This window comes from Cervus elaphus, chromosome 5, assembly GCF_910594005.1.
Source record: "Cervus elaphus chromosome 5, mCerEla1.1, whole genome shotgun sequence".
NCBI classification, from domain to species: Eukaryota; Metazoa; Chordata; class Mammalia; order Artiodactyla; family Cervidae; genus Cervus; species Cervus elaphus.
Window position 1 is genome coordinate 85,033,702 of NC_057819.1, and position 27,736 is coordinate 85,061,437.

The 27,736-nt window shown below is 35.2% G+C and overlaps 1 protein-coding gene across 8 annotated transcripts in view; it reads right to left on the reverse strand.

Moving 5' to 3' along the window:
* Nucleotides 1-27,736, reverse strand: part of BCAS3 (BCAS3 microtubule associated cell migration factor) — a 579,738-nt gene that overhangs the window by 410,538 nt on the left and 141,464 nt on the right. For all 8 annotated transcript variants that reach the window (XM_043902888.1, XM_043902895.1, XM_043902891.1 and 5 more), the window contains exons 10-12: nucleotides 20,305-20,381; nucleotides 16,848-16,931; nucleotides 9,677-9,847 (exon numbers count right to left, since the gene is read on the reverse strand). In XM_043902888.1, the coding sequence (XP_043758823.1) occupies nucleotides 9,677-9,847; nucleotides 16,848-16,931; nucleotides 20,305-20,381 (332 nt within the window). The remainder of the gene's footprint in view (nucleotides 1-9,676; nucleotides 9,848-16,847; nucleotides 16,932-20,304; nucleotides 20,382-27,736) is intronic.

A 27,736-nucleotide genomic window follows, 5' to 3' on the forward strand; every position in this document is an offset into this window, starting at 1 on the left:
TTTGTTACCTGTGCTTTTGGCATTATATGCAAGAAATCATTGCTCGATCCAGTGTACTAAAGATTTTCTCCTGTTTTCTTGCAGGAGTTTAATAGTTTCCGGTCTCATGGTTGAATCTAAAATCATTTTTATATCTGGTATAAGGTAAGGGCCCAGCTTCATTCTTTTGCATTAGCTATCCAGTTTTCCTAACTTCATTTGTTGAGAGTGTTTCCCCACTGTGTAGTTTTTTTCAACTTTGTCAAAAATATTTTGGATGTATATGTATGGGTTCATTTTTGCACTTTCTACTCTTTTCCACTGGTCTATCTTTATGCCAATATCACCTCATCTTAATTACTATTGCTTTGTAATATGATTTAAAGTGAAGCAGTGTTTTTTTTACCCCAAGATTGTTTCAGCTTTTCAGGGTCCCTTCAGATTCCATAAGAATATTAGTATGGTTTTCTCTATTACTGCCACAAAATGTCAGAGAGCCTTTGATAGGTACTGCACTTAATATCACACTGGGTACTATGGATATTTTAAGAACATTAAGTCTTAAAATTCACAAGCATGAGATGTCTTTCCACTTTTCTATATCTGAAAGATGTCTTTCACTTCTTTTAACAACATATTATAGTTTTTAGTGTGTAAGTCTCTCATCTCCTTGGTTAAGTTTGTCCCTAAGAGTTTGCTTTCTTAAAAAAAAAAAAAGACAAAATTGACAAACCCTTAACTAGACTAACAAAAACAAGAGAGAAAATTCAAATAGCTAAAATTAGAAACGAAAGAGGAGCCATTAAAACTGATGCCACAGACATAAAATGGATTATAAAAGATTTCTATGGGGCCCTCATTGCCCTGATACCAAAGACAAAAAGAAAACTACAAATCAGTATCCCTGAAGAATAATGATGCAATCATCTAAAACAAAATGGAGGTAAACCAAATTCAACATATTAAAAGGATTATACACCAAGAAAAGTGAGGTTTATACGTGGAATGTAAGGATGGTTCAACATACAAAAATCAATCAATGTAATACATATCACATTAACAAACTGAAAAACAAAAATCACATGATCATCTCAATCAGTATGGAAAAAGCATTTGACAAAATTCAACCACTTTCATGACAAAAACACTCAACAAACTAGGAATACTGGGAAATTACCATCTTTAATAATATAATAAGTCACATATACAGAGTCCAAAGTTAACATTACACCCAATGGGGCAAGACTGGAAGCTTTTCCTCTAAGATTACTAAAAAGGCAAGGATGCCCTCTCTCAACACTACTGTTCAACACAGTATTGTAAGGTCTAGTCATAGCAACCAACTCAAAAGAGAGAGGGGAAAAAAAGGAAAGAAATACAAGACATACAAATGGTTAAAGAAAGAAACTTTCCTCTCTAGATTACACACACACACACAAAATTCAACAAAGTTGCCGGATACAAAATTAACACTTAATTTAAAAAAGTAAGAATTTTAAAAAATCAGTTTTTTCTATATATTAACACACACTAATTTAAAAAAAAAGAAATTAAGAAAACAATCTCATTTGCTATACCACCAGATTTATCAAATTTGTTAATATTTTCAAAGAACGGCTATTGATTTTCCCCATCATTTCAGTGCTATTTTGTTGACTGCTGGTCATATTTCTATTATTTACTTCATTTATCTTGCTTTCATTATAATTTGCTGTTTTTAAATTCTCTTGATGGAGAGCTAAGGTTTTTAATTTAGGACCATTTTTCTTTTCTACTGTAAGAATTTAAAGCTATAATTTTCCCATTAAAGAATAATATAGCGACAATTATAACTTCTGATATGTTCTATTTCTATGCTCACTGCATGCAAAATATTCTCTAATATCCTTGAGATTCTTTCATAACATAATTTCATTCTATTATTGATTTCCATGCTTTAGATTTGCTTTATGGCCAATTATATGGTCTATCTTGGAGAATATTCCAGATATTTTTGAAAAAAATGTGAAGTCTGTAGGTTGGAGGGTGGGGAGTTTCAGATCATATTGGTTGATAGTGCTAATCAAGTCTTTAAATCTATCAATCTCTTAAAATTTTTGTATTGTTTTTCCATCAATTATTGAAAGCACAGTATTCAAATCTCAAAACTATAAACGTTAGCTGGAATTTCTTCTTTCAGTCTGTCAGATTTTGCTTAATGGTTGTTGCCCTATGTTGTTATATGTTGTGTTTATACATTATCATTTTATCTACCTATTACATTGACTCTCTCATCATTATAAAATGTCCTTTTTATCTGGCAATATTTCTTGACTCAAAATCTTTTATCAGATATTAATATAACCACTCCAATTCTATTACCGTTACTGTTTGCATGGTACATTTCTTACAACCTTTTACTTCAGCCAATTATGTCTTTGAATCTAAAGTGATTCTGGTCTGACAATCACTCACTTTTAACTGGAGTCCATTTATAGTTAATACAATTACACACATAATTGGATTTAGGTCTGCCATTTTCCATTTACTTTTACGTCTCAGGTGTTTGTTGCTCTGATCCTCTTCCTTCGTATTAAACAATTATTCCTAATGTTTACTATTTTTATCTTCTGTTGATTTTTTGGGAGCAATTTCTTAGTGATTTGCTATATAGGTTTAAGGTGCATTATAGAAAACAGGATTACAGGTTAATTTCAGACTTAATTGTGATGAATTACAGCTCCTTGCTCCAACACAGCTCCATCTCTTTTCCCACCCCTTTGAGATACTACTGCCTCGTGAATTGTCAACTAAGAAACATCTTATTCCCTAAAATAATCTTCCTAAAACAAATATAGATAGGTATGTTGGTAGGTCTACTGCTGTCCCAAAGGTCTCTGAGACTCTTCACATGTCATTAATTCTTCCTCTCTATTCTTTTCAAATCGGCCCCAAACTGAGATCGCAAGCTCAGGCCACAAGAGCACACATTATCCTAATTACCTACCAAGTCTAATGAAAACACTGTTGGACTTAGGTTTTTAACCTTCTATTCCAAATCAAGTAAATCCACCCTCTAAAAGGGAACTGCTTGTTTATATGGCCTACTCTGCTCTGGTTAAACTACCACACTCACCAAGCCCCTGGCAGATGTAGATACAAGAAATGTGAATACATGTTTATCACTTCTTTCTTAGCTTTCTGATCGATTTCTATAGCCCTCACCCCCAAAATAGTTACTTTTGAAACTTCTGTCCGTAATGTACTTATTATCTGGGAAAAAGATATGCTTATCTCTTCACTTCATCATAGCTTGGAGTCATTCCCCAATTATCGCTAAATTTATACACACAAATCACCCCATATAAGTGGATAATGCTTAGTAAATTTATACAGTTGTATAACCATTACCACATTCTAGATTTAGGATACTTCTAACATTCCCAAAGTTTCTTCATGATGACTTTACAGCAGAATACCAAGTCCCAGACAATCCCTAGAGTGTATTTCATCTCTTTTGCCCTTTCTAAAAATTTTCAAATTTTTTCAAATAAATAGAATCATGCAATTCATCTTCCATTTCTTTCACTTACATATTTTGTGGTTCAACCACATTGTTTCAGGTATCATTCACTTCTTTGCATTGCTTACTTGTATTCCACAGTATGGAGGAACCACAACATGTGAGCTCAGCGATCAATTTTTGGCAATTTGGATTATTTCCAATTGACTGCTATTATGCATAATGCTGCTATGAATATCTGCACACACATCTTCTTTGCAAACATGTTTATATCTTGGGCAGATACTTACAAATGGATTTGCTTGGTCATATGATAAATGTATACTGAACTTAAGAAAACTGCTTTCCAAAGTAGATACTTTCATCTCCCCACATCTTTTCCAACACTTTATACTGTATATCTTTTTAATTATGGGCAATCTATTGGAGACAGAAATTAGAATGGTGGTTGCCAGGCACTGTGAGAACAGAGGGGTGGGGAGATATTATTTAATGGGTACAGATAATGAAAAATTCTGGACATGGATGATAATGATGATTACTCAACATTGTGAATGTACTTAATACCACTGAATTGCAAACTTGAAAAAAGGTTAAATGGCAAATTTTACATTATATATATTTTACCAAAAGTAGGGGGGGGAGCATGCATTACAAATTATTTCTCTCATCTCTCTTTTCCATTCTTCCATTCAATTTTCAAAAATGTTAGAGAGGAACACAAGAAAAAGAAGTCTTACAGGAGCAGTCTCCAGGAAAGTCTGATAAATATACTAAGGATTTGCTTTAGGATACATGGCATAGTCACAGAGCTGTGCAACCATTATGACAATCAAATTAGAACATTTTAATCACCTAAAAGAAACTTCATACCATTAACAGTCACCCTGCAACCCTCTGTTTTCTTCAAACTCCCAGCCCTAGGCAAACAATCTACTTTCTCTTTCTATAGATTTGCCTGTTCTGGACATTTCATAAAAATAGATTCATACAATATGTATTCTTTTGCAACTGGCTTCTGTCACCAAACACAATATTTTCAAGGTTCATTCATTTTGTAGCATTAATACTTTACTTCTTTTTACTGCTAAATAATATTACATTGTATGTCTATGTCACATTCTATTTACCCATCCACTGATCAGTTAAAATATATTTATTTGGGTTGCTCCTATTTTCTAGCCATATGAATAATACTGCTATAAACATTCATGTACAAATTTTTACACAAACATAAATTTTCACTTTTCTTGGTTATATACCTCCTAAGAGCAGTTCTCTTAGGAGACAGTTGCCCAATCAAATGGTAACTCTTCCACAGCAGCTGCACTGTTTTACGTCCCCACCAGCAGTGTGCCAGGGCTCTCATTTCTGCTCACTGGCCATTGGTATATTATTTCCAGAAAGATGTCTATTCAAATCCTTTGCTCATTTTAAAATAACGCTATTTATCTTTTTATTATCCAGCTGTAGGAGTTCTTTCAATATTCTGAAAACACACACAAATGAATGCAGGTAAAAACAAATGGTGAGAGCTAAATATGGTCAAAAGCCTAGTTAACAGTAAGGTGTCATTGTCAATATCCTGGTTCTAACTTTTTATGACCACTATGTAAGATGTCACAGACAGACATCTTGGGAAAACTTGGAGGAAATTGGGTGAAGGGCACATGGATGTATCTGCAACTTACTGCGGGTCTACAATTGTTTCAAAATTAAAAGTTAAAAATGTAGAGTATACCACAGCTTTTCAATTTCTCTCATACTGATAGGTGATAAGTGGTATCTTGGTACAGTTTTGTCTTTCTCTGATAACAAGTTAAAACTATACATTTTATACTAGTTGTATATATTTTTTCTGTTAAATATTTTATCCTTGCCCATTTTTCTATGTCAAACCAATCTCTTATCAGAGCCTCTTATCTTTCATGTATTATAACTCTGTACCTCTCTTTGCAATACAATTAGTACTGAGTGCTCTATTTGATGGTGTTAATACACAAGCCATCAAGCAAAAGGGCTCATTAATCTTGGTGAGTACCAAAACCTCCTAAAAATATATAGACTTCTTTGAATCATCTTTTTATGAGCTTCACAAATATAACCACCACCAGATACTTTTGTACAGATTCTCTCCACTGCACCATCACCTTGCCTAAAATATCAAATTAATACCAAAGATATCCCAAATCAGTTGTCCTAAGACTTTATTTTCACTCACTATCTAAACAGGCTAAAATCCTGTGAGTAATAATTTGATATTATTAAAGCAAAGCACTTTAATTGATACAAGGTGGATAAGGCTTCATCATATGAACAAAAAGACAAACACCACAGGAACCACTAAATTATTACGAATTACACTTGTATTTACACTCAGGACAAGAATAGCTCTAGTTTATGTCATCATTCTGGAGCATTTTTCTTTGATTAGAGACTTTCCCACCTGCTAACTTAAATTATGTAAATTTATAAAGGCAAATTAAACTGCTTATGTTTTTAAATAAAACATGGCAGTAACACAGACAAATGGACAGTCAACCAAGTCTATTCCTCTTTAATGCAGTTACCATACAGTGATCCTGCCACCATCAAATAATACTAGTCAATTCAGCATCAGAAAGATGGTGAATCAAATTTTATATACTATCCCTGTAAACATGAAAATATCTTTAGTGAAGTCTCAATGGATTTAAACAGCAAAAGTGAACATAATGTCAGCTTTAGTTCCTAAGACGGAGATGGACAAGAAAAAAACACTACAGTTAAGGTCAAACATCAGTGGGAAAGGACTTAAAGTGATAAATCCATGACATTAACCACTGCAGTCTTTTTAATACAATCCAGCATAACTTAAAAACAGCGCTGTACTCCAACTGAACTATTTATCAGAGACAAAAATGTCTTCTTGACAAAAAACAGATTCATGTCAATAAAAGGACACAGTATTACACTGAAGAAATCTTATTGCTTTGAAAAAATACTTATGATTCCTTAAAAATGTACGTAGGAACTTCTCATTTATTTCCTGTCTTTTAACAGAATTTTGAAATCAATAAAAATTTCAGAATATGTTATAAGTAGGAATGGAAAGAGATTATGGTCCCAACAAATGATAGAAAAGATAAAATTTCTCAGGTTGAGCAACACTTTCAATTTTTTAACTTTTAAAAGCTAACATTTTATTATTCTTATTTCCTAATGAACAACTTCAGTTGTTTCCAATGTTAACAATGCACTTCTCACAGAAAAAATACTTTCATATAATCTACAGTCCATTTCCATATTCCAAATGTGAGAATTCCAATTTAAAGTTATAAAGAGCTAACAAAGAACTAGGGGGAAAAAAAACAAACCACATTTGAAAACACAAGACCTAAGGCTATGCTTTTTGTAAAAATTAAATTCTTTTTACTCATTATATAAATTAATGAGTTATAGCTCTATTTCATCAAAAATAATAGGAGATAACAGTTTCAACGTTTAAATCACCACACATCAGTCTGTCAACAAATGCTAGATGTTTAACAGACTTAGGTATACCAGCCAAACTAGACAATATTGAGGAGGGTTGTTACCACTTAGTAAATGTGGGTGGCCTTGGAGGTGAATTAATTAAGAATCAAAGAACAAAAGAAAATATTTGTTAACACTCATAAAACACTAAGCGTTTAAATATTTAATTCCAATTTAAAAAGAGAACATCTGTATGTGTCTATCAACTCGAGCTAATTAACACAACTTTAAAAAAAAAAGTCATTACAGTCAACTGAAAAGTTTGCTAGCACTTCATTAAATAGAGTTTTAAACAGGAATACAAGCCTGTAATATATCTGGTTAACCACAAAGTTAAGATGGGAAAGGCAGAGAAGTATATTATTCAGATTTCAAATAAAATATAATAGCCAGATTCAATAATAGCCAGAATTTCAAAGATTTTTTTCTTTTCACTGCAGCACAGTCTGTATTTTTTTCAAATGCCACTTGATCTTACTATAGGAATTAGTATATGAGTACCAGCCAAATGTAATCTCTCATCAAGATGCAGAACCATATATACTGGAAGCAGATTTTCTAAAAAAAAAATGCAATACTTGGGGTTAATATTCTAATGGCTCACATAATTATGTTCTGAAAACAGAATTAAATATAAGTTCTATGTTTATATTTAATATTTAAATAAATAATTTAATATAAATTAAAATAATTTGTACTTCCAAATCTTGCTCTACTCCTATCTCATTCTGGTAATCAACTTTAGATTGGGTATTTACAGCAAAGATAACAAGCCATTAAAATTACCTTCCTTCCAGAAATATATTTTAAAATCCATAACTATGATTCAAAAGAAAATACTGTTTATAAGTGCATGGGGGAGAAAAACAAAACCGAATTGGCTTATTTCTAGCAAGACTTACATAAGCATAGCATATTTTTCCATGTTTATCATCACTCTTCAGTTCAGTTCAGTTCAGTCGCTCAGTCATGTCCGACTCTTTGCGACCCCTTGAATCGCAGCACACCAGGCCTCCCTGTCCATCACCAACTTCCAGAGTTTACTCAAACCCATGTCCATCGAATAGGTGATGCCATCCAACAATCTCATCCTCTGTCTTAAATGTTTCTAAACCTAGACTGTAAAAATCTGTTTTATATGAACATATAAGATCTATTTTTTATCTGAACATATTCTATTTCTCATCTGAACATATAATAAGTTATTACCATTTACATATTCTAATATACTCTTTGAGATTTTGTGTATTTTTTTCGTATTTGTCAGGAAGTATTGGTAATAAAATTTGCAATAAAATTCATTAACATTATTGTCATTTATAACCACCACATGCACGCATGCTAAGTCACTGCAGTTGTGTCTAACTTTTTGCCACACTGTGGACTGTAGCCCTCCAGGCTTCCCTGTCCATGGAATTCTCCAGGCAAGAATAATGGAGTGGGTTCCATGCCCTCCTCCAAGAGAACTTCCCAACTCAGGGATCGAACCCACATCTCTTGTGTCTCCTGCATTGGCAGGTGGGTTCTTTACCACTAGCACCACCTGGGAAGTGTAATTAGTTATAATTAAGACTGATTCAGCTTATACTAAGTGTCATGTTTTTAAAAAGGAATAGTATTAAATGGTATAAAAGATATATATAATTATTTATTTATGGAACAAATGTCCTGATGAAGAGATAACAGGATTCTATAGAACCTCTATTTTAACTTCAGGTTTGATATATTAACAATGTTTGAAATAACAGGTTTTAACACATAACTTCCCAGGTGGCTCAGTGATAAAGAATCTGACTCCCAAGCAGGAGACGCAGGTTTGATCCTTGGGTCGGGAAGATCCCCAAGATAAGGAAATGGCAACCCTCTCCAGTATTCTTGCCTGGAAAATTCCACAGACAGAGGAGCCAGGCAGGCTGCAGTCCATGGGGTCACAAAAGAGTCAGACACGACTTAGCGACTAAATAGCAACATCATTTTTTAAAAGGTTCTATACCATTTATAGTGGGTTTACCAAGTGGCTCACTGGTAGAGAATCTGCCTGCTAACTCAGGAGACAGGGGTTCAATTCCTGGGTCGGGAAGATCCCCTGGAGGAGGAAGTGGCAACCCACTCCAGTATTCTTGCCTGGAGAATCCCATGGACAGAGGAACCTGGTGGGCTACAGTCCACAGGGTCGCAAAGAGTAGGACACGACTAAGTGACTGAACAACAACAACAATGCCATTTATGGGGCTTCCTCGATGCTGCTAGTGGTAAAGAATCTGCCTGCCAAGGCAGGAGACATAAGAGACGTGGGTTAGAGTCCCGTGTTGGGAAGATCCCCTGGAGAAGAAAACAGCAACCCACTCTAGTATTCCTGCCTGGAGAATCCCATGGACAAAGGAACCTGGAGGGCTACAGAGGGTCACAAAGAGACAGAAATGACTGAAGCAGCTTAGCACACATGCATGCCATTTATAATAAAATACTGGCTATATTCCCTGTGTTGTACAATAATTACTCATCATTTTTTGAAAAAAAAAAAAAAATTCTAACCTGAAATAACCTTAACTTTCTACAATTCCAAATGAACACATCTCCAAGGCCAAACACATTTTGTATAATCTTGATCCCAAATGATACTCTTAGTTGCTCCATCCTCTTCACAAAGCGAACATCACAGGCATCATAGGCTCTTACCTGGCCTTCTCCAACTGTTTCAGTGTCGATGACTGTGATGATGCCTGGGACCAGAGGACTCCGCCTTGAATTACTATGGATGGCAACTTCATCTTCCGTCACACCTGAAGGTAGCGTGCCTGTCAGCTGGGTCACCACTTTCCCAACCATTGTCAAGCCAGTTTTCAGAGTCTAAACAATGAAAGGTAAATGTATCATTTTGCATCAGTACTTGGATTCTAAATAGAAATATGTGTTTTGATAATTCACATTAAATTCTTTATTTTCTAATAAGCTCATATGTAGCAGTTCACTGTCACAGAAATTCAGTCTGACTTTCTATACAATCTTAAATTTTAGTTAGAAGGTTGGTATTAGTTTGAGTGAATGGTATCAGTAGGTACCCCCAGGTCAGCATGGTGAGAATTAGGCCATAGGTAAACAATTACAGAGTTTGTTCCACATGAGAATACAATTATATTTTTACTAAAAATATTTATATTCTCCTCAATTCATGTAACTTAAAATATGTGAAATATTAAGAAATAGGAACTATGTGATGTTCTATTTTTTTAAAACTGTATACACCTAATTTTCAGTCTACTTTTAAGCATAAAAAAGACTAAGATACAGATAGAATCCATACGTGAAAATGACTTTCTCATTTAAATCTATAACATGATGCTATATAATACTGTATATCAAGATTTGGTATGCAGGTAATGCAGACTCCATCTAAGATACTTCAATTACTACATGAATGAAATGTCATAAAATTAGTTAAAAGGGTTCTTTTCTCTCTAGAGACAGAAAACAATTTAATGCAATATTTCTAATATATTATTTCAATTAAAGACATGTTTCATAATTTAGTTCCATTTCATTCAAAACAAAGATAAAAAAACTAACTCATCTGTATGTTTTCTTTTATGTGAATTTCATCTGATTATTCTCATAACTATTAACAAACAATCATGTTAAGTAATGGGACTTTTTCATTTTCTCTGAAAGGGAAGAAAGCAAAAACAAAGAGAAAACTGTGTGATTCACACACATTAACTCTAATCATTAAAGCCAAAATAAACAGTCCAGTCTACATGGACATATCAAAAATTATGTACACTATAATAGACACATCCTCATTATTGTGAGGAAAAGTCTTTATTAAGATACTTTAATCCTCAATAATGTGACTTGCTCTTTTAAAATAATTATGGACCTATATTCTGACATATGCTACATCTAAATTTTATAAAGTATATTGCTTACACAGCATATAAATTATTAATTTATAAATGATAGGCAAAGGTTGTTTATAAAGGCCTAAATGCAATTTAAGCAACAATCAGATGGAACTTAAAAAAAAGGGAAAGCACAAAATATATGTATTATTTTACTGTAGCTATTAATATGTTCCATGGAACCTTTATTATGAACTCGGAATTGGTCAAGGCTCTTTAACCAAAAAAGATCTGGATAGATTTCCTCAAACACCTCGGAGCCTAGAGAAGTTAAGGAAAATGGCAGTTCAAACAGCCAGTCAATAACAAAGCCAGAACTCAAAACCAGGACTTGCTCCAAACCACTATCCAGTATTGCTCTGTAATCTATTCCTGACACTACTTGTGATCTGACACTTCATGAATTTAGGACACAAATGTATACTGGGAAGGAAAAAAGGAAAAATAAAGACTATCATAGTGTTTCCTAATAAATACTTAAATAAAATGACTAGCAGAGCCATTTGCAGAATTCAAGCAAAATGATATAACTTACAGCTGACTGAAACCAAGAAAAAGCCACAAATCAATTGTAACAGTTTTGTTTAGTGCTAAAAACTCAAACTGTAGTGATTAGAAAACACATTAGTGTTCTTCAATTAGCAGCCAAACATTTGTTTCAATAATTCACAAGAAATGACTTACACAAAGTCTGTTAGGGTGTTGTCAAGAAAGCCTCCAAAGGACCAACAAAACCAGGCGCCACAGTGTATTGATGTCAAAAGCTGGCCAGGAAGCCTGATTAACCTCTGAGATGCCTCAGCTGATGTCCTCACTCCATTAATGCTAATGGAGATGCTCCCACTTCGACGGAGCTATCCCCTTTATCACAGGAATGCCTTTCAGGTTTGAAGTCTTTGCTTGTATATCCTCCCCATTTGCCCCTGAGCTTATTATTTCATGCTCTTATACCAATGAAAAGGAATAAAGCGAAAATAACTGGAGCACACAGCAAGTGGGCAGTAATGCACCCAAAGCAAACCACAAGATAAAGGCGACAGTTAGTACAAGAGACCTGGGAAAACACTCCAGAAAGGGGGAAAACAGAGTAGTACATTTCATAGTCAGAGGTGAATAAAGTATCACAGGAGGAGGTAATGATGTTTCTCACCCCCCCCAAAAAACTTACGGCCACTGGAGGCACCTTCTTAATAGTGGACCAAAATCTAAAGCCCAAATTTAACAGCCTCAAGTCTGTAATCTGTATAGTAAGTGACAGGAAAGTACTCTTATAGCTCATTAACTTTCAAAATAAGGTCTTAGGGTATAAAAGAGGGGTACTGAAAGCTTTCTACATTAGTAAGGACCTTTACCTTGGGAAGAAGTTTGTTTCCATGTTAGAATCACATGTATCAATGAGCACTACTATCCTCACAATCTGAAGAATATTACAAGAATACTCACAGAACTAACCTGGGCTGTAAAGTGCTGAACCTAAGACTATAATGTATGTGTCAGATAATCTACTGTGACCAAAACTTCAAATGAGCATGGTACTTATTCTGTTCTATTGCACGGAGATTTGCTGAAGGTCACTAGTCATCTTTAACCTTTCTCAGGCCGTATCAGTTGTCCTCCTTATCCATTAGGACTAATGGTGCTGCTCTCACAAAAGCTGTTAGTTGTCCTAAGAAGTTATCAGATAACAGAGAAAGCAGAGGCATTTTTATTAATCAATTTTATTAATCAATTCACCATGCTGGGGTTAAAACACATTAAAAGGAAAACGCAAACAGGACAGTTACAGGGTAACTAGAATATATGGACCAAGATTTAATAAATGTTTCAAAATAATCCAATTTGAACAATCTCAACATTAAAATTTTTCTTTCAACATGACCTCAGAGAATTTATTATTATTATATTCTTTATAAGGAAAGCCAAATAAATTATTTGGAAAGATGAATTTTAAGTGCTATTTGAAAATACGGGGGGGAAAAAAAGATTATTTCCTTGACAACCATCCAAGCACATATACAATTAATACAATTTATATTTACATTTGTAATATGAGACATCAAAAAGAAAAGTTTAATAATTAATCTTTCTATATAACAAAGAGGTAACCTCTATGAAGCCACATTAAGAAGTTGTCGTCAGGGAGAGAAAAATATCAATGATTACTTTGTCAGAGAAAGTGACTTAGTATATTCTTAAGGAGCACATACTGCATGGCTTTTAAATATTTTTTTCATATTACAGCTCAACAAGTATCATATTACCTAGAAATTATTCAAATGGTAAGAATAATAATAAGAAATTGTATTTTCAATTTTCAATATAATAGGCTAGGTAAATTAGATCAATCCTATCAATGAAAACAAGTAGGAAAACTAGAGTTTTTTTTTTTAAACTCTGCTTGAAGATACTGATTATTTAACAAAATAGTGATGAATTATCAGGTCCGAATCCAAGCGAACAGGGAAATTCAGCTATGTGAGCTGGCATTTAGGCCTAAATGCACTGGATAATGGGCTTCCCCAGTGGCTCAGCACCAAGAATCCACCTGCAATGCAGGAGACACAAGAGACCCAGGTTAGATCCTTGGGTCGGGAAGATCCCTTGGAGGCAGGCATGGCAACCCACTCTAGTATTCTTGCCAGGAGAATTCCATGGACAGAGGAGCCTAGCGGGCTACAGTCCATGGACACTCAAAAGAGTCGGACATGACTTAGTGACTCAACAACAACAACTAAGAGATTGAGTAGTACTTCTGATAGACTTGTGGTAGGAACTAGGTGGTCATGTCCAACGGGGTCTACTTTCCCTGCATGCTTCAGGTTGAAATATAAAGGGACACACAACAGAAATAAGAGTGAACGTGTACTAATCAGGATCTCACAGCTATTTCAGGTGACCTTATTTAGATAATTTAAGTACTTTCAATCCATGAAATTGGATAAAGATGATCCAAGCCTGAGAGCGTCAGAGAACTCTGATATCATCTCAAACTAAGAACTTTTTCTAAAGATCTTTTAAATAAATTTTAGCAAAGAGTCAAGACATCATAAATGAGAACTAAGAGAAATAGTAAACAACAAAAAGGGAGCCAGATAATGGAATGATCAGAAACAGAGCATGTTTACTGTGTTTAAACAGTTTGGCAATTTGACAAAAATTGAATTCCTGAGAACCAAAGACTATCACTATTTACTAAAATGTTTTATCAATACACACATGTTCGATTTCATGAAACCCTTTTCAGTACATAGATTGAGATAATTTATATCATTTTCTCCTTTACTACGTTAATGTGGCAATGAGACTCACTGATTCTGAGTAATAAACCAGTCTTATATTGTGGAATTATCCCAAATGAATTGTGACACATTACCCCTCTGCTAATAGTTTATTTAGGATTTTTCCTATCTATGTTAATGATTTAACGAGTAAGACAGGGCTATAGCTTTCCTTTTTCTTAACACTCTTGTTAAGTTTCAACATCAAGGTGATCTTGCATTATGAAACAAGATTAGGCAAAATCTGACCTTTTTATTCTATATGAGTCTTTGCAATATTGCCATTGTTGATTCTTTTTTTAACTGAAGTATAGTTGATTTACAATATTGTGTTAGTTTCAGGTGTACGGCAGGTGATTTAGTTATAGACATTTTTCAGGTTATTTTCCATGATAGGTTATTACAAGATATTCAATAAAGTTCCCTGTGCTAAAAAGTAAATCTTTGTTATTTATCTACCCCATTGTTCATCTGTAAACATTAGCTAGAATTCTCTGATGAAAGTTTCTAGATTTGAAGATATCTTTTTGTGAAGTTTTACTTTTCTTTTAGTAAAGTTTTTATAACCACTTAAACAACAAAGTACAGGAATTGTCATGTAAAAAATGTAAAATAATAAATTTCAAATTATACTACTTAATAGAAGTAATGTTTATGTTCTTACCATGGAAAACTGGAACTGCCTATATCTCAGAAGGTTAATTTACCCACAAGTTTCTAATATTGAGCAACTTACTAGAAGAAATTACATTTGGGGGAAAATTCATCCCAACTTTCCAATCTTTCCCATGTAAAATATCCACACTTTGAATGTGAAACAAAGAATCATTCTAGATCTGATAACATTTTAGGAAAACAATTCAACATTTTTTCAAAGAAATCTCAAAATATTCATGTTATCTAATTTAGGAATCCATAAATGCACAGAAAAAGATTACATAAATATAAGAAAAATGTTTTTAAAATATTTCATGACATTTAAGCACATGAGTTAAAAGAGTAGGGTACAACAGATGACAGGACATGTTGAGACCAGCAAGAAACGAGTGACTTTTGCATCATGGCTATATTTTTCCTTCATTTTATAAATGTATAAGCAAGAACATGAATAAGCACTAAAATCAGGGTAAAGTAGTTAAACAAAAATTAAACATTAATCACTTTATTTAGGAGTTAATGGCAGAAACTTCTCTTTTGTCAGAGGTAACAGTGAATTGCAATCAACACCAATTTCACTGGTGACTAATGGACCATTAAGGTGCTGTCATCAACACAATTTCGTAGAGTTTCAGTGTAGAAGACATGAGTGTGTTCCTCACAGTTCACAATGCTGTGGTGTAGAAAATTAGGGAGTTTGGACTTGTGTTTTTCAAAGCACATCAAGTCTAGCCTCATTCCAGTAAGTCTATTTTCAGCTAACAGTTAAACAGCTAAACAGTTACTAAATGAAGCAGGTCACTTTCCTTTTAAGTAGGCACACAAACACACAATTATACCAAAGAAGAGCTGGAAAATTACCCCTGGTCACACAACTAAAAATTATTCAGAATAACAATACAGTGAGCTATCCTGACCAAAGTGCGTGACACAGATAAGTCAGAAAGAAATTTAATACTTGAGAACTAGATCTCATTGGTATATTGTAAATTAACTAAATAACACTGATGCTGCTTTTACTGTGTTTCAGATTTCTCTTCACTGAGCTAACCATCATAACTTTTTCATACGCAATGGAGAAAAGTAAGCCATTCCTACAAAGATTCTGAAATCTAATATACGCTGCTGTAAGCAAAAAGCCATTCAGTATTTTCCTTTGACTGAAAAATACGTAATGCTTCTCTCATCAAACCCCATCATGGAAGCATTTGTGATCAATCTTGAAGTATTTCTGTATTTGTTTTACATAAAACAGTGTGACCTTTGATTCCCTCCCTGTGGTTTGTTTTAAACTGTTGTTCTTTTCTGAATAGTTGTGCTTTCTATTACATGCTGTCATTCAGATTCACTATGTCATCCCTATTATTAGAATTGTTTTGTTGTATACTTCACAATTCAAAAGAACGGTGATTATAAGGATACCTTATAATCAGCATAAAGTTTATGAGCCATCATCAAAATGAACCCTCGCGCATACACAAAAAGAACTCACTTGACAAACATTCCGGGGGGCAGTTCTGTGACATCAAAGAACCTCTGAATGCACCAGGGCCTTCACTCAAGTTTTCTTAATGAGTAATATTCTTTTTGTGTCAAGAAGATTCATAAATGTTCAAAAATGCAAAGGGATGTCAGTATGGGTAGAATGATGCAAATCACACACACACACAAAAATAGAATCCAGAAGTCACTACTTAAAATATGCAAAGCTTCTTTCCAAAGTAATTAGATTATAGACTTTGACCTAGCAAACAGACATAAATATTTTAAACTGTATAAATGCAAACCTTAAAATCATTACAAGGGACAATAAAGTGTGATTTAGGAACCTTAAGAGATGAAATACCTAATCATTTAGGCACCAATTCTCGGGAGACAAAATAATTCTGACTTACTTCCTAAATTTGTTCCATACTTGTGAGTGAAAAGGGAAGGGACAATCACAATACAATTCGGGAGAGAAATGTGATAATTACTCCGCGTAATCAAACCTCCCAGAAGCTCCAGGCTACTCACTTTAGCAGCACTAATGACTGTGGCAGTGTAAGACTGAATGTTGTCTCCACAGGCTCCACCACGGGACTGATGGCATCGAATCAACTGCAGAGAGAGAGAGTGACCATTCTGTTAAACTGTTTAACTCTACAGGCTCTTAGGATAGAGCTTATTTACCACACAGAATGATGGTGATGGGTGGGAATGTTTGCATGAGCCCTTTTTCGACAAACAGCTAAAAGCCCTGCTGAGACACTTTTACCCCTTTTTATAATCTATCGGTGCCACTCAGGCAGTTTCATGCTCAAATACGATTTTTAATTACAAGATGAATAGTCTTTAAGAATTCATAAACTGAAATGGCAGGATTTGAGATCTGGCAGACTTTCCACAAATAAATTTTAGAAACATAATCAAAGGACTTAGCCATGACTTCCTAACATTAAATATTTAACATGCTAGCAAATTGGAGGTTTTGTCCTTTTAATTCCTACATAAAGATAGCAAAAGGAAACTTTAAAAAACAGACAAAAGAGTGTGCCATATTTCCATTTTCGATTGTGTTTGTGGGAAAGTGGCACAAATTATGCATAAATCAACTATGACACATATAGTAGCCGTCCACTTCAGAGGGCTCACTAGTTTTAACATCGGAATGAAGAGACATGTCCTTATTCATGTCTAATGTAAATAACTAACTTGCCAATTTTCAAAATGAATCACTAATTTCACATGCACGATTCTCTCATGTGTTGAGCAATAAACCGGGACTGAAGCCTCCACTGCCCCTACACTTTCTAAATTTAGGTTTAAAAAACAGAAAGGGAAATATAAAAATCATTAGCCATATTTTTACACTTAAAACTTTTTAATAAAATGGCAACAGACTATTAGAATAACTCCACATTGTGACATGAATTATTAAAAGCCTATAGAAACCAGAATCTTCCTCTCCCAAAATATTAAAAAAAAATGCCTTAGATAATTTAAAACCACCCCACCCGATAAAAATACATGAACTTTTTATTCTTTTATTTTAAAATTGAAATTTTCTTCATCTCTAACATTAAAAAGAAACAATCCTTTAAGACAACAGTCGTGAGCTATTTCCCAAATCACAGGTAACTGGTAAATAAAATTCCACACATGGGAAAAGAAAGAGTCATTTTAGCTAATGAAAAGAATCTCCCTCATTCACCCACTCACTCATTCATTCATTCACAAATACACACTAGAATTATGAAAATTATCCCTCTGCTGCCTCCTGGAGGACGTGCAAGGAAAGACATTATCTTAGAAACCACCATCTCTTCCCAGTCTCTGCTAATTAAAATCATCAAGGAAAACAGGCCATACCTCTTCAATTCAACTAAATCTGAGTCAGCATTTCTACATAAACATAACTAAGCCAAAACTCTATTTAAAACTCAGACCTCTGCAAAAATTATATTTGCATCTGAGGTACATCAAAATGAAAGATAAATCAGAAATTTCTATAGTGCAAAACTCTTACCATGCCCAAATTCTAGGAAATACTGGTGAGTGAAAAAAGCAGTGTACAAAAGAACATATATATCTATACACACACACACACATATAAAATGTTATCTTTTAGGAAAGAAAGGGAAATATATATATATATATATATATATCTCAAACACATGATAAAATATATAAGCATATAAATAAAACAAATATAAAAACAAACATACACAATTACCTACCAAATAATACATTATTTATACATTATATATTATTTGATACACAATACATAATTGAATAATACAATGTAACAACAATGGAGGAAGGAAAAAAAAACGGACAAAGGACAAACTAACTCAAACAGCCTATGAACACAGCATTTGATTTTATATCTTCAGTCTTAGGAAGTAATACAGTAGAGAGAATTGCAAGAAAACCCTGAACTCTTTTTAGTTGGTTTGATTTTTGTAGCAGTGTGAGCAAGCAATTCTGCAATTATTTTTATTATAGAATTGAAGAGATGAAGAAAACATGCTGATGCCATGGTCTCCTATCCAAAACAAAGGACATATAAATAGGAAATAGGGGACAAAGAATCCTGTGGAAATGCCAATGTCAACTCTTCATTTCCAAAACGTATTATGTACATATGGAAATACATGAGTGCACAAATATGCATCTATGTATATTTGCCTATTTATGTGTATACATAGAAATATGTGTGGGTTTATAACATGCATGTTTGTGAACTCTGTCCACTGGAAGAGTCTAGAAGCAAAAAGACCCCAGTACAGAGAACACGTCTACTGGACAAAGTTTAAGTATCTAATCACTGTTGATTTAAAAAGAACCCGTAAAATCAGATGATTCCAGGGCTCAGACAGGGCAAGTACAAAATGCATCTGGACACAATCTTATGATAGCAGGTAAGGAGAGTATTTTTAATTTTGATGAACCCACAACACAATGTCACAAGAAGCAGACTAAAGGGGCTCTTGTTGATTGACTCTGGGACAACCTGAAAACCAAAATAATTAGACAGAAAAATAATAAAAACCACTGAAAAAAATAGGAATCCATGAGCCCATATCAAAAATACAGATACAGTAAGATTTTAAAAAGATGGGGAAGTTCTTGATTATAACAGAGAGCCAAATACCCACTGGTGGAGAGTGGAACTGGAAAATCATTAACTTGGAATATTCATAGGAAAGACTGATTTAGGCAAGAATCATCAATGGGTGCTAAGATTAGGTAAAGCTAAGATTTTGATGAAATGTAGGATATAACCCTCCTCTTTCCAAATTATCTATTGGTTACCAGAGGAAAAAAAATTGTGATGATTTAGTACGGAAATTGGACAAGACCCTGACAAAATTAGCATCACCAACAAGGAACAGATGTGTATCATGTACCTCCAGATGTGATGCTGTGGGAATTACAGAACAACCCTCATGCACTGTTCCAGCCAGAAATATAGAACCCGGTTATAATCAAGAGAAAACATCAAAAAGCTCAAAAGAAAAAGCATTCTATTAAAATAAAAAGAATAAGGGGTAGAGGTAGAGGGTTATGCTCTTCAAAATTACCAATCTTGTAAAAGACAAAGAAAGAAAGGGACACTCCTACAAAATATAATGCCTGCTCCCAGACTGGATTCTGCACCACAGGAAAGAAGTTTTTTACAAATGACAAGACAGGGTTAATTGACAAAATTGGAATAGGGACAGTATAACCGATAAAAGTAGTTTTTCAACATTAAATTGGCTGATAACAAGTATTTTGGAGGCACTGAGATATATGCAACTTACTCTGAAATGGTTCAGAGGTCAAGCTGAGTCGAGAGTACATGTGTACTGCTTATTGGACGATTTTGTGGCGCCCAATTAAAACAAAACCAAACTAGTAAGGTAAACATTCATTACTGGTTGTGAATTACGTTTGGAAAACTCAACATTTGCTCCATAACAAATATTCCAACATGGGCTCTGCTTACCTTGTTTTCTGCATAAGCAAGCCAGCGACTCCCAAGAGCAATAGGATTCATGTTGGGTCCGGGACAAGGGTAGCAGCCTGAAATTTATCAAAGGGAAATATTAAGAAATTTCTTAATAAATTTTCTGTTGGTACATCATATTTTGATGCCATAAAAACAGAAAAATCAAGTGCTTTTCTTTTTTTTCCCCAAATCTCACATAAAATTCTCATAACCTAGCTATTATTTTAATAGCTAAAAGAGGTTCCTTTTTTGTCCTCCTCTACAGTTTTCTTTGGGTTTTGACTCTGTTACAATAAGAAACAAATCTGGGAAGAACTGGTATTCGCTTTTCACAAAAACTGGGCATTTTTAGTTATTCCTAGAATAAGAGAGAGAAGCCAAGAAGAACCATGTGAAGTTCATAACCCTACAGTTTCAAAAGTCTAGCAAAATCATCTGAAGAAGAAACAGAAAGTATACAATTGACTCTGGAATTTAAGGGCAAAGAAAAGGAATATGTACACCTATAATGAAATGACAAAAATATGGAAGGAAGGAGGTAGAAGGAGTAACTTAGGTATGGGGCCAACGGGGAAAAGAAATCCACAAAGGGTGCATTAGTAGATGCTGGGGAACTAATTTACACAATCCTGAGCATTTCCTTTAAGCATCCAACTTCATTTTTCTTGCTTTCAGCCAAGCCAATAACAAACTGGTAGAAAGGATTATTTTGTGGTTCTCTTCCTGAAAAAAATTAATCCCATATTCCTGACAGTGGACACCCACACCATGGAAACACCAATGCCATCTTCCTGAACGCCACTGAACAAGACATAACACAGTTCAGTCAAGTAAGTGGTATCTGTCATCCATGAGGCTCTCATCTCCCCTCCTGACTACTCCAATAAGGTCTCTGGGCAGAATGCCGTCATCCATCAACTACACAAAACAATATTTCAGTGTCTCACAGAACTGCTTTTAAAGGACTACTCAAAGGAGACTGGAGAATCAAAGGACACAAAAAGCCTACCCTAAAGAATTTTAGGTCTATCATTCCACAAGTATCTCATTAATATTTTACAAATACTTTTCCCTAAAATGCACACTAGAGCAAAGGCCCCCAGCCTCGGGGATTCTAATGCCTGATGATCTGAGGTAGAGCTGATGTAAGAATAATAGAAATAAAGTGCTCAATAAATGTAAAACCTGTCTTCCATGAAAACGGTCCCTAGTGCCAACAATGTTGGGCACTAGAAGATCAAACTGAGGTTATCTGTTTCATAGTTTGGGTCTCTATTTGGAATCTAAATTAATATAATGAGACAGACAGGCTTTTATAAAAAAATAACTTTTCTTACCACGGCCAAAAAAAAAAAAAAGGAAAAAAACAGCCAAACTGCATGAAACACATGAGCATAATTGGAAAAAACAGCATAATTGGAACAGCATGAACAGCATACCTGAAAATATCCTACCAGCAGAAAGTTTCAGTCTAGTAACTGATCCTGAGAGGAAGAGAGCTATCAAGGCATGAACAATAATTAACTACTTTGACTTGTACTGTCAAAAATAAAAAGAATTTATATGTTCAGTAACATACTTACTATCTTTTTGCTTTATTTTCTATCTTCCTCCCACTTGATAAAGATCAAGCATTTGTGTCTTTTGTTCACAGCTGAATCTCTACTGCCTAAAATAATACCTGACAAATAGCTTAATAAATATGCTGAATAAATTAAACAATGTACCTAAATATTAACCAACCTTAATATTTATAAGGCACCTAGGCAAAAAAAAAAAAAAAAAGTCATCTACTGAAGAAAATTTTTCAAACAGTGTGCTTGCCTACTCATTAGGTTAGGCTTTCTGCATTCATTTTAAAGCCATTTTTTAACAGAATCTTCCTTAACTGTACATTCGTGCTTCCCTGAATTCAGAAAGGCCTTTGAGTAGCAATTTCTGAACTGGTAACGCTGTTGTTTTCACAACCACTAGAGAAGCTCAAGTCACTGTTGTTTCTGATACCCTTTAGTTTTCATTTTAGCTCCTTCAACTCCATCAATTTTGAGTTTACTTTTCTCTCTCTATTCCCTGATGAGGGATTGAATCTGGGCCCTGAGCAGTGAAAGCATGAAGTCCTAACTACTGGACTGCCAGGGAATTCCCTGAGTTTTCATTTTTAAAGAAGATGAGGAACTTATAAAGAAGATATGATCCTAAGAGAAAGTCCATATGTCATATAAAAATACAAGGTACCAGCTTTCTAATTTGCTGCTCACTGTTAAAAAGAGATCTTTTCTGTGTATTTCAGAGTTTAAAGGATGGTGTCTAGAAAACTTTGGATTTCTGGAAAATCTGCTTCTGGGTAACTGTGATGTTACTATAATCACTGAACGAATATTACGGACATATACATAGAAAAAAGGACTTCCTTGTTGGCTCAGCGGGTAAACAACCCCCCTGCAATGCAGGAGACACAGGAGATGTTGGTTCAATCCCTGGGTCAGGAAAATCCCCTGGAAACAGAAAATGGCAACCCACTCCAGTATTCTTGACTGAAAAATCCCATGGACAAAGTAGCTTGGTGGGCTACAATCTAAAGGGCTACAAAGACTCAGACATGGCTGAGTGACTTAGTATACAATATACTATAAAGACAACATACTTTAACATATATAGCACACAGTATTTACATAGTAGGTTTCATTATTACACTCCCATCTAATTCATACCAAAACATACTTTATCTGCCTGCCAATATAGGAGACATGGGTTCGATCCCTGGGTTGGGAAGATCCGCTGGAGGAGGAGAATGGCAACCCACTCCAATATTCTTGCCTGAAAAGTCCCATGGACAGAGGAGCCTGGCAGGCTACAGTCTACGGGGCTGCCAAAGAGTTGGACACAACTTAGTGACTAAACAACAAATATACATATTCCACATACACTTTCAGAACTGGAGAAAAGAGCATAAACATGGTCTCTAAGAAAATTCCCCTTTTAAAATGTAATGTAAAAAAAGAACCAAACGAAAACCAGAAATAAATACCTGTGGACTGTGGCATTATATTAGAGGCGACTGATCTCTTGAATTTTAAAGTCAACATGTGCTTAGTCGCTCAGCCAAGTCCTACTCTTTGCAACCCCAGGGACTGCAGCCCACCAGGCTCCTCCGTCCATGGGGATGCTCCAGGCAAGAATACTGAAGTGGGTTGCCATGCTCTCCTCCAAAGGATCTTCCCAACCCAGGGATTGAACCCAGGTCTCCTGCATTGCAGGCAGATTCTTTACTATCTGAGACACCATCTAACTTAAATTCTGATAACAGTTTTGCCTCAACAGACCCTAATAAGTGTATTTGCTTTCCAAACACTAAAGAATACTAAGGAAAATGTAGTTCACAATTCTTCATTTCACTTTTTGAGTCAATGCTTTTAGAAAGCCAGTGGACCTCAAGAATTAGAGTGTACTGGAATGAAAGCAAATTGTTTTTCTGCTCTCCAAAACACATTTTACAGCTAGAATCAGCAGACCATCAGCCTCTCAGCACTATCCCAACTTTATAAGCATGACTCCTTTAAACATTAACCATTGCCTCCAGCTAAACTTTGAAAACAAGTGAAGGAAAACAACAACCACCACCACCACCTAAATCTCTACAATACTAGGGCTAATTCTAACAAGTTTACAATGTTTGTGAACAAAGTAAAAGAGAACTGGATAGTAAAAAACCTCAAGTTTACAATAAATAAAGGTAAGATCCATGAAAAGCTCCACTATATGAAGATAATTCCATAATTAAAAGACTGATGCAATTTTACATGGAGTTCTCGCAGAATAGGGGCCCTAGTGGAGAGAAGGCCTGAACTCATTTTGAAATACAAAGGATTTAACTACTCTCTGTAACACCCTGCTTTATCTTCCTTGAAAAGAACAACTCAAAAAATTTCACACCTTTTTGGAAAAAAACAGATGTCTGCATTTATGATCAACTAACTTTCAACAAGGCTACCAAGACAAGTCAATAGGGAAGAATAGTCCTTTCAACAAATGATGATGGGCCAACTGGATATCCACGTGCAAACAAATGAGTCGGAACCCTGATGTCACACTGCATACAAACTGGAAAAGACTAAAGCTAAAGCTTGGAACAAAACCGTGTAAATCTTCATAACCACAGGCAATGCTTTCTTAGTGCAAGCGTGCTCAGTCACGTCTGACTCACTGCAACCCTGTGGACTGCAGCCGGCCAGGCTCCTCTGTCCATGGGATTCTCAGGCAAGAATACTGGTGTGGGTTGCCACTCCCTTCTCCAGGGGATCTTCCTGACCCAAGGATTGAACCTGGGTCTCCTGTATTGCAGATAGACTCTTTACCATATGAGCCCATTACATTTAGGTCTGTGATCCTTTTTGAGTTAATGATTGTGAAGGATGAATAGTCTGTGTCTAGACTCAGTTTCATGCCTATGAATGTCCAGTTGTTCAGCAACATCTGCTGAAGAGACTATCTTTGCTCTATTATGCTACCTTTGCTCCTTCATCAAATATTTATTTCTGGGCTTTCTATTCTGTTCTGTTGATCTATTTATCTGTCCTTTTGCCAAAACCACACTGTCTTGATTACTGTAGTTTTATAGTAAATCCTAAAGTTAGGTAGCAACATAGAGGAAACTTAATATTATTAAATGAAATAAGCCAATCTGAGAAGGCTATATGCTATGATTCCATCTATATGACATTCTAAGAAATCCAATGGTTGCTGGGGGAAGGGGGCTGGGGAGGGCAGAGGTGAATAGGCAGAGCACAAAAGATTTCTAAGACAGTGAAAATATCCTGCATGATATTACAATGATGTATATACAGCGATATGCATGCACACATGTGTGTTCAGTCGTGTCTGACTCTGCAACCCCATGAACTATAGCCTGCCAGGCTCCTCTGTCCATGAAATTTTCCAGGCAAGAGTACTGGAGTGGGTTGCCATTTTCCTCCTCCAAGGGATCTTCCTGGCCCAGGGATTGAACCCACATCTCGTCTCTCCTCCATTGGCAGGCAGATTCTTTACCACGGGGGCCACCTGGGGAACCATATACGTCATTCTACATTTATCGAAGTCCAGTGATGTACAACACCAAGTGTGTGTCCTAAGATAAACAATGGACTTGAGTGATAATTATGTGTCAATGTAGGTTCATCAAGTGCAACAAATACACTACTCTGGTGAGGGACGCTGACAATGGGAGAGACTATGCATGTGTGGAGCTGGGGGCACATGGGAAATGTCTGTGCCGTCTGCCCAATTTTGCTGTGAACGTGAAACCACTCTAAAAATGTAATATTCTACTATGTTGAGTGAAGGACACAAAGTCACAAAAGACCATACACTGAATGAAGTTCAGAAAGGACTATAAAAAACTTTCCAGAAAGACATAAGGACATAAAATATTAAATACCACTTCTGAGATTTATTTGACCATCTTACTGCCAATTAATGACCCTCTTAAGATTCCATGAGCTTTGAATTTAAAACTTGATTTTATTTTCACTTTATTTTTTATGTATACAAAACAGTAATGCCATTGAAAGGCTCAATGGGTGAGAATTATCAATATGTGCAGAGAATAGGGAAGCCATGTGATTTCATGGCACACATGTTTAGAATCCACTTCATACTGCACACTTGCCTGGGCTATAAAAACATCATGGTAGCCTAGGCTTTCGTGTATTGATGGGAACTCAAAAGAACAGGGCTTTAACTTGGACTGGTCTTAGATGCCACACTAACCTGTCAATGTCTCCTTACGGAAGTTACAAGCTTCCTTAGAAGCATAAAAAGAAAGGCTCCTCTTCTCAAAATTAAAAATAATTTTGCATTTTAAAGATCCTTTAAATACATTCCTTATATATTATTCACCACTAACATAAATGAAGAATACACACTGTAACACTAAGAAATAACAATAGGATTGTAAGGAATAAATTTTCCTCCTCAAAGAAAAAACAGAAGCCAATGGAAAGAGTTACTTACTACACAATCCTTTGGTCTCTCCGGAGACTGCATATCTGAGTTTAAATTTAAGCACACTGGAAATGACTGCTAATGACATCTATCAGTCTTTGTCTTTTGTTTTCTTAATCATACGTGGGTTTTGGATTTCCACATCAGACAGCTGCTCAAGGCCACCTTTTCTGTTGAGCCAAATACAAAGGCGTCTCCTTTCTCATCACACTGGCTGTGTTCCCTTTCCAGCTCTTTATCGGCTCTCTTTAGCTGACCCTTCCACCCTTTGGCACAAATCCCCACGATGCTTTCTCTGATGAACACAGTTGTGTCTACTTATTTTACAGACTCATCATTGTATTCATACCCAACTCAGGCAATCACGATTGTATTACACAAGAGCTTTTCAAACTCTTTGAGAAATTAAATGCTTGCATGAACAAAACAATATCCTCATTAAGAATTTGTCACTCGACATGGGCTTTAGTACCAGTTCTTTAAGAACTAGAAACCAGTCAATGGGGTTGGGGGGAGAGGACTACATAGCGCAGGCAAATGGACTGCCACAAATGCTATTCTCAGTACGCCCATCAGCTCGCCTGTCCCCCAGGCCCTATATCCTTGCTTACAAGCATGAACAACCCAAATCTGGAGAAATACATATAACCTATACCATGCTTCTTTCGACCTGCCAAAAGTTTCAGCCTGCTTAAGGGAATGGGGGAGAGGGGAAACTGCAAAAATTGGACGAAAACAAGCTTCTTTCAAGTCAGAAAATGGCTCCATTTGTTCGTTGATTTTAAATATTAAGTCTTGCTCAATTCTGCTCAAATATTAATAAAAATTTCTTAAGGTGCAGTTGCATTTCAAAGAAAAGAAGCTAAATTTCTTCAGACAAACATGTGTCAAATATCATCAATCTTACAAACGTAACATTACTCGAATAAATCTGGTCTACAGGGTTTTCAAGCAAAATAAAATAACATGTAACCAAGAGTGTAACACTTCTTAATGGAAGTATGACATGAGGTATATAACTACTACTGGCCAGAGTATTCAAGATGAAAGGTTTGGGGGGATTTGTTATGAAATGCCACAATAAATAGCAATCGGAGTGTGAGGAGAGAAATCCCAAACTTTTGTCATTTTTGATGCTTTCTGAAGTCTTTTTTTCTTTTTATGTAAACTACAATACATATTTAAATATGATATAAAGAAGTACCCACGTCAACCAAGTAAACATATGCATACACATAAGCAGTACTCAAAACAAGAGAGACAGGATTATAGAATCCCAAAAGCCCCTTCTCACAGCCTGTCTTTCCCGGTTATGCAGCATTCTGCATTCTGACAACTAGCTTCCCTGGGGGCTCAGATGGTAAAGAATCTCCTGCCATGCAGGTTTTAGTACACAATTTATTACATTTATATCCATCATTTATCACCA